Genomic DNA, 13922 nt, shown 5'->3' on the forward strand with positions numbered 1-13922 from the left:
CTATATATAGAGAGAGAGAGAAAAGGACGGAGCAGAGAAAATGAGAGAAGAGCAAAGAGGTAGGGCTGGGGCGAGAAGAGAAGAGAAGTGAGAGACGAGAGAGAGAGAAATACGAGAAGAGAGAGGAGAGATAGAGAGAGCAGAGATGAGAGAGATTAGAGAGAGAGAGAGAGAGAGTAGGAGAACGTGGAGAGAGAGAGATGAGGACTGAGCAGAGAGAATGAGAGAGCAGAGAGAGAGAGAGAGCAGAGCACTGAGAGGAGAGAGAGAGAGAGAGAGAGAGAGAGAGAGAGAAGAGAGAGAGAGAGAGAGAGAGAGAGGAGGAGAGACGCAGGACGAGAGAGCAGAGAGAGAGCACGAGGCATGAGAGAGAGAGAGAGAGAGGAGAGAGGTGGGGTTTGGTGATGATGGCATGGAACGATGGATGGATGGCATGGATGATGGGCATGGATGGAATGGTATGGAATGGAATGGATGGATGGATGGTGGATGGCATGGATGGCATGGATGGATGGAGGATGGATGGTGGAATGGATGGATGGATGGATGATGGGATGAGTGAATGATGGATGGATGGTTATGGAGGTGGATGGAGGATAGGATGGATGCGATGGATGGATGATGGGCATGGAATGTGTGATGGATGGATGAGAATGGATGGATGGCATGGTGGATGGATAGATGGAATGGTCATGGAGTTGGTATGGAGATGGAATGGAATGGCGATGACTGGAATGGATGGCATGAGATGGATGGATGGATGGATGATGGGCTATGGATGGATGCGATGGATGGATGGATGATGGATGGATGGTATGGAGATGGATGGATGGATGGATAGATGGATAGATGGATGGAATGGATAGGAATGGCATGGCAATGGTATGGGATGATGGGGATGGTATGGATGAATGGAATGGATGGTGGATGATGGATGATGGAATGGATGGCATGCGATGGAATGGATAATGGAATGGAATGGGATGATGCGATGGATGGATGGATTGGATGGCCATTAGATGGAATGGAATGGATGGCATGGCATGGATGGAATGGATGGATGGAATGGAATGGATGGATGTGGATCGATGGGATGGATGAATGGATGAGATGATGGCTATGGAATGCTGGATGGATGAATGGATGATGGGAATGGACTTGATGGAATGATGGATGGACATGGAATGGATGGTGCATGGATATGGATGGATGGTCATGGCCATGGATGGACGATGGCATGGAGAGATAGATTAGATAAGTAGATAGATAGCATAGGATAGATAGATAGATAGATAGATAAGATAGATAGATAAATAGAATAGCATACGATAGATAGAGTAGATAGTAGATAAATCAGATAATAGATAGATAGCATAGATAGATAGATAGATAAGACTAGTAATCAGATCGGATCCGACTCGATCGAGTCGATTCGCATCGATCGAATCGATCGTATGAGATGGATGGATGGATGGAGTGGATGGTACATGGATGGATGGATGGATGGATGGATGATGCATGGATGGATAGATAGTAAATGATAGATAGATAGATAGATAGCATAGATAGATAGAATATGATAAGTAGCATAGATAGATAGTATAGATAGGCTAGATAGAATTAGATAGATAGATAGAGTAGACTGATGATAGATAGAATAGATAGACTAGATTAATAGTAGATGTAGATAGCTAATAGGAAACAGCGAGAGAGAAGACGTAGAGAGTGAGGTGAGGATGGGCGAGACAGGGCGGGAGATAGGGCGGGAGGCATTAAGAGGGCGGCAGAGCGGCGCAGCAATAGCGAGAAGGTAGTGGGAATCGACAGAAGTGTGCAGAAGTGCGAGGCGAAGCTGGGCAGCAGTATGAGTCGTGTAAGGCACGAACGCAATACGAAGAAGAGCTAAGTAAAAAGGTTGATGCTATCGGTGAGTAAACATACAGAAGCAGTACCGATAATACGTTTCTCCCGTTTTTTCTGTTCAATGACCTCCTACGATGCAACACACTAATGCAGCGTGACCTGGCAAAATGGAATAGTGTGTAAAAACTCTGTCTTCCCGGATCACGGTGCATGCATGTAGTTAACACACATAATAGTCTACAGGGCGGAACATTCTGTTATAAACGAGAAACATGTTAATTTATCCGCAAGGAGGTAAATACATCTAGCATTAATTTACTTTTAAAATCGATTCAACTATCGCGATATATATTATACAAGAGCGATAATACCTGAGTGTACAAACGGAAAACACGGAACATGTGCTATTCACAGATCAGATTGATTTACTTTGCTGGAGTCTAGAATAATTTCATGGCTATTGCATTAGCCGAAATTCCTTGCTCTCTGACACAAAGACCAACCGCTTGTCAATACCGATATCTGCTGAGGGCTGAGATATCGGCTCCTAAACCTCCCCTCTCACATGCCAAACGCCGCCTCGTGATCGCACGTTCTGCACCATCCTACACGCGGGTAGACATTTTGGCTATCGGTTTCCTCACACTTGGCGAGCGCTGATAATGTGAATTATATGACCCCAATTTGGTACTCGTGTTACTACACTGAGCTAACTGAGGCTGCGTTGTTTTAAAAACTTGATGGACGCCGGCTCCATCAAGGACGGGCATTAAGCGTTGCTAGAGAAGATAATGGAAGATAAGGGCATAGGCGATGCCCCCGAATGTCACCGTATGATAACCGAAGCACGTCCCATTGATAAATTTCATAACCGGAAATAACCCGAACTTTCAGACTCAAACGCTTAGCGCGATGTAGGCATGGTGCAGAAGTGGAGTATACGAGGGGCGTTTGGCATTGGGAGTCGGAGGTTCTAAGGAGCCGAATCTTCCGCCTATAGAGGTATTCGTATTGATCAAGCGGTTGGTTTGTTTTTAGAGAGAGCAAAAGAATTGCTGCTTTATGCAAGTTACCATGAAATTATTCTAGACTCGCAGGCAAGTTAGCTAGAATAATGTAGTTCGTGAATAGCATATCTTTCCAGGTTTTTTCCGGGTTGCTGACAACTCTAGGTATTATCCGCTCTCTGATATATTAATATAAACGTATATAATTATTTATATATTAGTATAGCAAGTCGAGAGAGAGAGAGCAGACAGGGGAGAGAAGAGGAGAGAGAGAGAGAGAGAGAGAGAGAGAGCGAAGGAGAGAGAGAAATCCTTCAGATTCTAAATTCTAAAAGCGTTGCATCGCAGATATTATACGTATAGAAATACACGAAACAACGAAGTTTGTTCGCTCAAGCTGTGCACGTGACAATCGACGCTAAGTGGGGGTCCAGTTCTATGATGAAAGAGGTAAATCGTATCTTTAAATCTTCGCGTTTATACATAAGGAAGCGTTATAGAGCATATCCGCATTATGATGATTCCACTCAGACTCCGCCGTAGACTGTCCTGCACGATCTTCGCCACACAATGCTCGCACACGTGTAACGCAAATACAACAGCGGCTGTTCACATTCCTATATACAGTTGTGTACACTACCGTAAACTGGAGCGAGTAATTCGTAAAATCGGCGTTACTTTCCCCCGTGCCGTGCTCGGAGTTGTTATTTCGGTTGTTCAAGTGTATACATATGTGCGTTCGTAGCGTGAAACACGCAAAACGCACGTAATTTCACGTTACGTAAGTCCGCGTGACACACATACCTTTTAAACCGCAAATCAAGTCAAATTTTGACAAATTAGGTTTGTTTTAGATGCTAATTACATAATTACAGAATTAATTTGTATCACTGGATAGATTGTGTATGGATTATAAGGTTACATAAGTAACATGAAAGATTTCTACTAATTATAAAATTACAGTCAGTCTTTCTTATTATTCGTTAGTAATCATTATGACAGCCGAGGAAATTAATGGATTATCACAAGATTAAAATAGTACGTACCTTGTGGGCATTTAAATTGGAACATCTCAGCATCCTGAAAATAAATATTTAAAAAAATCAGTGTTACTCGCGATTATAGATCTACATCTACATCGCCCAGTGCTTACAATAGACGGGAAAATTTAAATTGAACATAATTGCGTAAATTATATCATCACAGTGACTGAGTCACGATGACAACTAGGAGATTTATACTCATTTCACATGCGCTGCTTTTTGTCGTACATGTAAGCGTGGAATGGTGCGGGTCGTGATTGGATCAGTTATTCAGTAAACTAAGTTATCATATTCAGTAAACCAGGTTGACGAGGTGACGCGGGGAATAGGACGTGTGTAACCTTGCAGGAGCCGCACTATTCTGCCCCGTAACGGTACGATAGTCGTGTCCGACCGGTTATATGATTCACAACGACAGGTAAAATCGTAGCTAAGCGGGAAAAGGGGTTATACACACACCTGCGCGCACTTACGTACGCACGTACGCGTAGTTTTATCGCTTCGGTTGATAGTTACTGAAGTGATGCCTGTAACTCTTTCTCATTTTGCCGTTTGATTGGATAGTATAGTTATGTTCCTAACTGTACCTAGTTTTTGGCACACGAACGCGACGACAGATCTATTGAGATTCGAACATTCAGTCTGATTGTAATACGAACACGATTGGTGGTGCAACTTTCCGTGTCTCGGCAGACTGACGGGATCTCTCGTTACGTCAGAGTCTGCGCGCACTTCAACGGCGTCTGGTGAGCGGAAATTCGGTTTACGCATACCAACATCCCCATGCATCCACATTCCCTAAGCTGTCTCTTCGCGAGAAAACGTGTTATTGTGCGTGAAATGATGACGTCTGTGTATTGTATAATATAGCCACTGGCGTGGAAGTCTTGGATATTTGCCAACAAGTCGGCCTTGAATGAATCATGATCATGATTGTGCATCCCATAATGTATACGCGATGATGTGATATATATGCATATAATGAGATATATATGAGATATATATGAGATATATGATATATATATATATATATGAGATATATATGAGATATATGCATATAATGCATATATGAGTAATGGTAGGGAGAAAGTTGAAGGATGTTGAAGGGAGATGTATAGAGATGTATGCAGTGAATCTCCATGCACGCTGACTACTTTACGTCGCCAAAAGAAAGTCAACGGAAACGGAAACGGCCCGACGTGTCGAAACTGCGAGAATGTCCGATGAAATCACCACAAGGGGAAAACTAAACCTGTATAGATAGATGTTGTCTATGGGAATCAAATCTCTGATGCGGGTCTCATATCTAGCTACAAAATATGTAATACGACTTATCCGTGGGGTATTACATGAGCAAGTAAACCGTTCACGACGGTTATTTACTGCCGTTGCAGTGATATTAATATTTCTGTGAAGGTGGTGTAGCCAAGTCTTAGAACTTAAATACGTACGGTATCCAGGGAAATATATGCGACACTAGTATTTCGTAAAACGCAAATTATAGATTGTATGTTCGGAGCCAATGAGTATTACGCTGGTCAATTGCTGCAGTGCACCAGAAGATATTCAAACTCTACATATAAATACTTATAGATTAAATATTGTCGATTACGGTCACATGTTAGATACAATGGTGCAATTCAACACATGAAAAGGTAGGAACCCTGCCCTTGTGTTTGGTTGCATTGATGTGTCTAATAGTCATGTCTACGATACCCTAACGAGGTACAGTTCTAGAGAAACTTATAATATTTATGTCTAAGCATGAATACGCCCGTCCATATGTACTGTAAGCGGGCAAATCCCACAGTGAGCCAGGGAAAGTGATGGCGATGCGGGAAAGCAATCGGTGTCAGGGGAATGTCATAAGAGGCTGCGAGCGGACTCCAGATCAAAGAGAGCCGTAACTCTAGATGGCGCAGTCGAGCTGGAAGGCCGGTCATGAATCCCCGACTCCTTGCGGATTGTGACAGGCGGCGGCCGCACACGTGCTGACCTATAGATGACGGTGCTGACCAATAGATGACTGTGGTGACAACATGGTCAGAATCGACCATGGAGTCACGCCAAGTGCGCACCGCGCATCCCGCCACCATATTAGGTAGCGGGAGATAGCAGTAGGAATCTGCACTTTGTCGTGTTCGGGAGGGCCGGTTGATCAGAATTGGGAGCTAAAGAAGATCTGTGACGTAAGGGAAGAAACGCGATCGCGGGACTGGGGCGCGGCGTATATAAGGGGGAAGCCATCGCTCCTCGGGGCTCTTAGTTCGAGGCGCCCGCTGAGAAAGTCGAGCTTGAGTATTCCTTTGAAAAACAACGCAAAAAGGAGAGGAGGAAGAAGACGAATCTATCGTGTATGATGCACGCGCCGAAAACTAAGTAAGGACAACGCAAGAGGGGGAAGAAGATGGCGAAGAAGAAGAAGAAGAGGAGGAGGAACACGAAGAGAAGAAGAAGCGAGAAGAAGAAGAGCAGAGAAGAAAATAAGAGATGAAGAGAAGAGAAGAGAAGAAGAGAAGAAGATTGTGACATTCGTTATGCAGATTTTCGCCAGCTACACGCAAGGAATGACAGAAAGCAGCTGATGCTGGACAGCGGCAATATAGGCAGTAATCCGCTGAAAAGACCACAAACGATCAAGAAGAAAGTTCGAGGCGGGTGAGTAAAACAAATTCTTGTGTCGGCATAAATAGATTAGTAGATGCGTATTAAACTAGCTTTGAAAGGTACGAGCGTATTACTTAGCGAGATATTCAAGCACTTTTCTCCACCTATAACTACCGCCACTCCCCACCACCTATATATACCACCCACCCTTCACCACCCTCTACATCCTATTATTTTATTACGTTAGCCATGACTGATTTACCTATAGAGACGATGGCAACGATAGGCCCGGGACCCGCCCGGAACCCGCGTTAAGAGTATGTGAGGTAAATGGAGCACAGGTAGATTACAGGCGTTAGCGGAACTACGAGATTACCTGAGAGGGTAATCGTTCTGTTTAGGTGTCACGGTATAAGTATGACTCGGAGGATAGCACAGAGGAAATGTACCCCTAGAGCCAAAACATACACAACCACCTTACCTTCCTGATCCATTATTCCTATTGTATACCAAAAAGTGCATATTATACAGTCTCGAAGCTCACACCCTGCGAGGTACGCAAGCATTTTGCCGATATACGATTTGTTTCAACAGCCTGCACGGGATGTGTTATTATTCCTCGTGTATTGTAGTATTATTTGGTGTAATCTTTGCGTGAAACGTTATGTAGAAATTTGTCATCGTTTTTTTGTCGTAACGGTACGTTTACACTATATTGTCGGACTGCTAAACACATTCTTCAATTAGAGTTTGATATAGGCCTTAAACATCTAATCGAAAATATGAAATCAGTTTTGCGTTTTTTTTGTTGGCTGTATGATGTGTGGAATGACAAAGGTTGTCAGGTCCAGCATCGGTGCTCTTAACTGACGATTATGAAGCGGAGCAAGCGGAGCCTCGAGCGTATGTTAAAAGTGGTTTCCGGTATACGTATTCCGGCTAATAACGTATTCGGTAATTACGTATTCGGTAATACCGTATACCGTAATGCGTGTCGGTACGCCGCAATAATTGTTGGTATTGTAGGCTATTGTAGGTTTTATAGGAACGACACACGTAACGTTTACAGGCATAAAAAGAAGCAAGGATTGAGAGTAATTTCGGCAGCGATATCAAAAATGTTTTACTGGCTAAATGGTGTTGAAGTTCTGACTCGTATGGTGATCGAACTTTATCGTTCACTTGTTTTGCTAGAGTAATAATAAGTGGCGAGGTTGAAATCGAAAGCTAAATTGAGGAGAATAGAATAAATAAATTAAATGTTGTTCGTACCGGTAACGATCGACTAACGAAATGTTTTTGTAGCAGCGTACCTATACGGGAATATAGGAGAATTCTCCTGTTGTGAAGAGCTTCCAGATACGCTAACCACGATATTTTACATGACTTTGTCCTGGCGGCGGGATATTTATTTGCAAGTAAGGCGCGTTAATATTATCGTTCGGTTTTTAGGGCAGCCAACCTATACGATGATAGTAGCAACGGCCTTTTTTTCGAGACTGCCAGTCGATTTTCGTTCATTATATAGGTGGAGTTGCGCTTGTTCGACTAGCAGTCACCAATCGATGTCCTCCCAGGGCCGGCGAAAATCTTTCTTTTCTATTGACAGCAGCCAGGGGGTTGGCGCAACGTGAAGCGATGGGTGCATCGTTCTCGGTAGGAGGGAGGGGAATTGTAAGCAGGGCAAAGTCCCATCAGTGAGCCAGGGAAGAGTGGATGAGCGATGGCGGGAAAGCAATCGGGTGTCAGCCATCGTCATAAGAGGCTGCGAGGCGGACTCCAGATCAAAGAGAGGCCACCAGCAGTACCACTTGTAAACTCCACTCTAGACTGGCGCGTCGAGGCTGGAAGGCCGGTCATCGAATCCCCACTCCTTGCGGATTGTGACAGGGCGGCCCAGGCGGCGGCCGCAGAGATGTTGAGCAGATGATCTAATGACACCATGGCCCAGAATCGGACGTAGTCGAGTCCGAGCAAAGGGGAAATACGCACGCCGAGCCTCTTACTTGGCGGGTGAGGTGTAATAAACGGCGGCAGTCCTTGCGGAGGCTACACCAAGCACCTTAGTTTAGGTGTGGGACCAGGCCGTTGTGGCCAAAAAGGGAGCTAACACGAAAGCGTGGACGTTTAGGAAGAGGAACGCCGTAGCAAATAGGTGAGCAGCAGCCTCTCCTCCGTGGCTCTTGTGTACAAGAACACCCGCGGGAAAAAGGTGTAAGTGCTGCGTGATACTGGTTACTATGGCATTATACACGCCTCTTTCTAAATCGGTAGCACACTGATGAACGTTATGTATCGTATTAGAGATTTAGTAAAACCCTAGATGATATAGTTTACTTCTTGTCTTGTCTTATCTCTCTAGTCTATTACAGACCTTCCACGTCGGTAGTGCAAACTACACGCCTACAGTAGCGATTAAATTCATGAGCAACTCAATGCCTACGGTACACAACTATAGGCTCTTACTTGTTTTAAAACCCTGAAGTAGGTAGGTTTTCGACACATACAGTAAACCAGTGCGCGCGCGGGCCACCACTATGTAATGTGGAAGGGAATGATGTGTCCCAAAATTCAAGGACGTTCAATGATCGATTGATTGTCAATTGAACATGTCAATTTAATCAGTTCACACGTTCCAATCACGTTACGTTCACGCACCGTAACAGTACGGCACCCTCGCACTCCAGGTATCACGCACGTAGCACGCCAGGTACAGCGCAAACGTACCACGCGAGTACACGCAGGTACACGGCACGTACGCGAGCTGATACACGCCACGGTACACGCGGGTACAGCACGTAACACGCGGGACACGAGGAACTACACGCCCCAGTACACGCGGGTACACGCACGTAGCACGCAAGGTCACACCACGTAACACGCAGATACAGCGCAGTACACGCGGGATACATCGCATGTACAGCGCAGATACCACGCACGTATCATGCACGCGGTAAGCACGCACGTACACGCGGGTACACGCACGGGTACACGCGGGGTACACGCACGTAACACGCCAATGATACACCGCGGTACACGCGGGTACAGCGCAAACGTACACGCGGGTACAACGGGCAACGTACACGCAGGTAACACGCACGTACAAGCCGCGGGTACACGCACGTACACGAGCACGATCACATGCAGATTAACGCACGGTACACCGCGGTACACGGCACGTACACACAGATACACGCCGTAGCACGCACGAACAGCCGCAAGATCACACTGCAGATACACGCACGTACACGCGGGTACACGCACGTACACACAGATACAACCGCACCGTAGCATCGCGTACACGCAACGTACACGCAGGTACAGGAGGCGGCACGTACACGAGGTAGCACCGCACGTAACACAGCAGGTACACCCGCACGTACACGTCAGGTACACGCACGTACACGCTACGTACACGCGGTACACCGCACGTACACACAGATACACGCACGTACAACGCGGCGACAGCGCACGTCACACGCAGGTAACACCGCACGTAACACGCAGCTGTGCCGCGGGTACAACGCACGTACATCCGCGGCGTTAACGGAGATACGCCACATACACGCGGGTAAACGCACGTACACGCAGGTACACGCACGTACACGCTGGAACACGCACGTACACGCGGTACACGCACGTACACGCGGGTAACACGCACGTACACCGCGCACGCGGTACACCACGTGCACGCACAGTGCACGCGGGTACACGTACGTACACGCAGGTACACGCACGTAGCCAGGCGGGTACACGCGACGTACACGCAGTAACACGCAAGCAGTACAGCCGCGGGGTATCAGCGCACGTACACGCGGGTGCAGCGCACGGTACACGCGGGCGAACGCACTCACACGCGGGTAAAACGCAACTTACACGCAGGTAACACGCACAGTACGCGCAGATACACGCACGTACACGCGGGTACACGGAGATAAAAGCGCACGGTAAACACGCGGGTAGCACGCACGTACACGCACGCTACACGCCGGCGTACACGCACGTACACGCAAGATACAGCGCAGCGTAACACGCACGTACCACGCCACGTACACCCACGTGCAACGCGGGTACACGCACGTAATACGCGAGAACACGCAGCGTAACACAGCGGTAAACGCCACTTAGTCTGGGAAACGCCGGCTCCGTTGCGTTTCTAGCAACGTGCGTGCTACCGCGCCTTCCGTCGATGCTTCTGTGGGCATGTGCAGTAGTATGCGTTTGATTTGGCGATAGACGAGTCTCGGCAATTGCTCGATAGACGAGCCTCGGCAATTGCTCATTCCATGCTTCAATACGCCTATTCAGTAAAATATTATTCCAATATTCGATTTTGATTTGTCAATTCGTCAATTCGTCCAATCGTCAATTCGGGATTCAATTGGCAATTCGTTATTTAATTGTCAATTGAACGTTTGAAATGATTAAAGGGAAGTAGCCTCTAGGAATTTTACTGCATAGCAACTGTCACTTAACTGTATAAATCAGTCGTCTATACCCACATGTATTTGTCACCAGATACTTAATTAAATATATTTACACATCACAGCTACGAAAATTTTGAACTGCGCCATACACCCGCGCACCGTGCCTGCACCCTGAAAAAGTTGCGTATTTTGCATTTTTATTTTGCAGGTAAAACGTGATCCGAGGGCTAATCACAAAAGTGCAGATTATATTATACCTAAATGCTATTTAAACACGAACGATATCATTTTAGGGCAGAAGTTTATCCATATTATAAACTGAAACTATATGTGCGTTATAAGATATTCATCTTTGCTATTTAAAATGAATAAATAAGAAAACCCTCGGTCTGCGCCCTTGGCTGGTAAAGTGATTTTGCGCAACTTCTCAGATCGTGCGACTTTGAGTGGCGCCACGTCGTTGTATATCAACTGTAGTCGTTAGTTTTAAAACATTTTTTAAAAATATTTCTACCAATGTGATTGAACATGAAACTTGTTTTATGTAGCCGAATTATAAACCGCTAAATTAAGCTGAAATAACGGCCTAGAACCTAGAGGGCTACTGTTCCTTTAAAAACGACTGTTCAATTGACACAATCAATCGATCATTGAAGCGTTTGAATTGTTAATATGACTGTTCAATTGAACACAATCAATGATCAATTGAACCGTTTGAAGATTAAATTGACTGTTTTCAATTGAACAATCAACCGATACAAATTGAACGTTTGAATTTTGACACATATCCCTCCCATAATTTAATGAACACTGAGCTTGGAATCCGCCTAACGCGGGCTTAGTGACTGTGGAATGCATGGTGTTACAGTAGTGTTTATGTGTAAGGTGTTAAATATGGAGAGTTTAGTTGTGTGCACATGTTTGTCTTTTTATGGTTGTAATCAGCAGACTTGGAACGTCCATATAAAAAAAAATGTAATATAAACACGAAATGTAACCAAAAGTCTTAATGTTTCTCTACATCTACTTTCCGCCTATAATGCACCTGATATATATGCCAGTCAACAATCTCCTATCTGGAACACTGCAAATAGCACCGCACCGCACCGCGCTGTGCACGAACAACATGAATAAGAGAGTATAAGTCCCCCTATTTTCAAGGGCAAATGTTTTACCCTTTTTTGTTTTTTTGTCTGTTTAAGCTTTTTTTGCCGGTTTTACCAACCGAGTATAGTTTAGAACCCCGTCTCTGGTGTACTCATCGATCTCTTCTGTGAATTTAGCGCTATTTGATCCAAACTTGACGGAGCCTTTCTTAACATACATAGCATAGCATACAGACATTGCAAATTATCAGTAAAGATAAACGCATAGCTAGCATTGCATACCAAACGTGTTCGCGGTTTCCCACTAATAATGCAATCCCGTGTTAGTCACGCTAAGTGAGTTCATGCCACGTCGAAGCGACCACTTCAAATTTCTGTTGTCGCGCGTTTCGCACCCATCACGCGAGAGAGCGACCATTCTCATCAATAAGGGCGTGGACAGGTTACTCTGAGGAGAGGGCGCGACAGCGAGCAGCTATAAGCCATGCGTCCCCCCCCCCACTCACTATTCACACTATGTACGACGCGAACAGAACTGGATATTCATGGACGCGATGTAATAGCGTCTTCTAGGCTAGCTACAACTCGGCGGCTGCGCCTATGGTGTCCATCAATGGCGCTGCCCCAGTGTCTCATGCGCCTACGTGTCGCACAACCCGGCCATGAGGCTATCCTAACACGCTTACACGACACGAGCAGCATTGCCTATATACCTGTACCCACCGAGGAGATTTAACAGGCCGTGTAATGGCATCCGCCAATGTGCATTGGCACCGTCTTCAATACTCACATAGCGCCATTTCTGTACGCGTGTGGGAAGATATAGGAAAAGTGGGGGGTAACTGTATAAAGCCCCTACCAACTATCGCGGACATTCTTATACATAAACGACAAAGAATAAGCACGTCGAGGATTTCACATTGCTGGCGCGTCTCGGATATGACATGAGTACCTCGACAAACAGTTCTTCAGTTTTACGTAAACGCGCCAACAGAGAAAGCAGTTTAGCCTCAAGGTCTGAATAACGATAGCAGCAAAACCGCTCTAACAGCATTCCAACGCGCTAAAATTAACCGCGTATAGTAGAGTAATATTTAATAATATAATAAGCTCTACTATAGCAGGTTAATATATACTATAAATATATTATATTTATATATATATTATATATCAAGAGTACCATAATAGAGGATATACATAATACTGTATTTTTTTTTAAAATGTACTTCTTGATATATATATACAGGGTTAGACACTAACGCATTTTAGTTCATTAGTCCCACCAGCGACTAGTAAAACGAAAAAAGTGTACTAGTCCTTCCAAGATTCTACTAGTCCTGTCGAAGGACTCTTACTAGGCGCAGAAGCGACGAGCATTGTTATTTGCCAGGAGTAAGGTGGGGTATGGAGGGTGGCGCCCTCTGCCTGCTAGGGGGTACAGGGGGTCTCTCCCAAGTACAAGTGTTGTCCGCCCACAGAAAGGTTTTGTAAAAGACATGCAATTGTATAAAATAATGTAACTTTGATATGGATCATAAAAATTAAAACTTAAATTAAATAAAATGTTTAAATTCCGAAATAACATTTCGGCTGCTCTTGATGAGGAATGCTGTGATTCGTCACCTTATCACAGCAAGGAATTTGGCCCTCAGTTTATAGGCTACAACCTGTTCCGGCGCTCGTTGTATGCGGCTATCGCCGAATATAACCTCTGCAGCCTTGTCGGTAAAGGTAAGTGCTGTCGACATCTAAACCCTTGGGCCTTGTCACGCTAGCACAGCTGACGTACATTGGTGTAAGGGCCTGCACCGTTTTTTTACAATAGCAATGTGCATTTCTAATGGGGTTCGCCCATTTACTAATTCGCTG

General features: G+C 45.2%; 1 protein-coding gene across 1 annotated transcript in view; it reads right to left on the reverse strand.

Annotated features, from left to right (window-relative positions):
• Positions 1–13922, reverse strand: part of LOC106808980 — a 68384-nt gene that overhangs the window by 49208 nt on the left and 5254 nt on the right. The window contains exon 2 of the mRNA XM_014811920.1: positions 3917–3950. Within this exon, the coding sequence (XP_014667406.1) occupies positions 3917–3950 (34 nt within the window). The remainder of the gene's footprint in view (positions 1–3916; positions 3951–13922) is intronic.

This window comes from Priapulus caudatus, unplaced genomic scaffold (genome assembly GCF_000485595.1).
Source record: "Priapulus caudatus unplaced genomic scaffold, Priapulus_caudatus-5.0.1 Scaffold14, whole genome shotgun sequence".
NCBI lineage: Eukaryota > Metazoa > Priapulida > Priapulimorpha > Priapulimorphida > Priapulidae > Priapulus > Priapulus caudatus.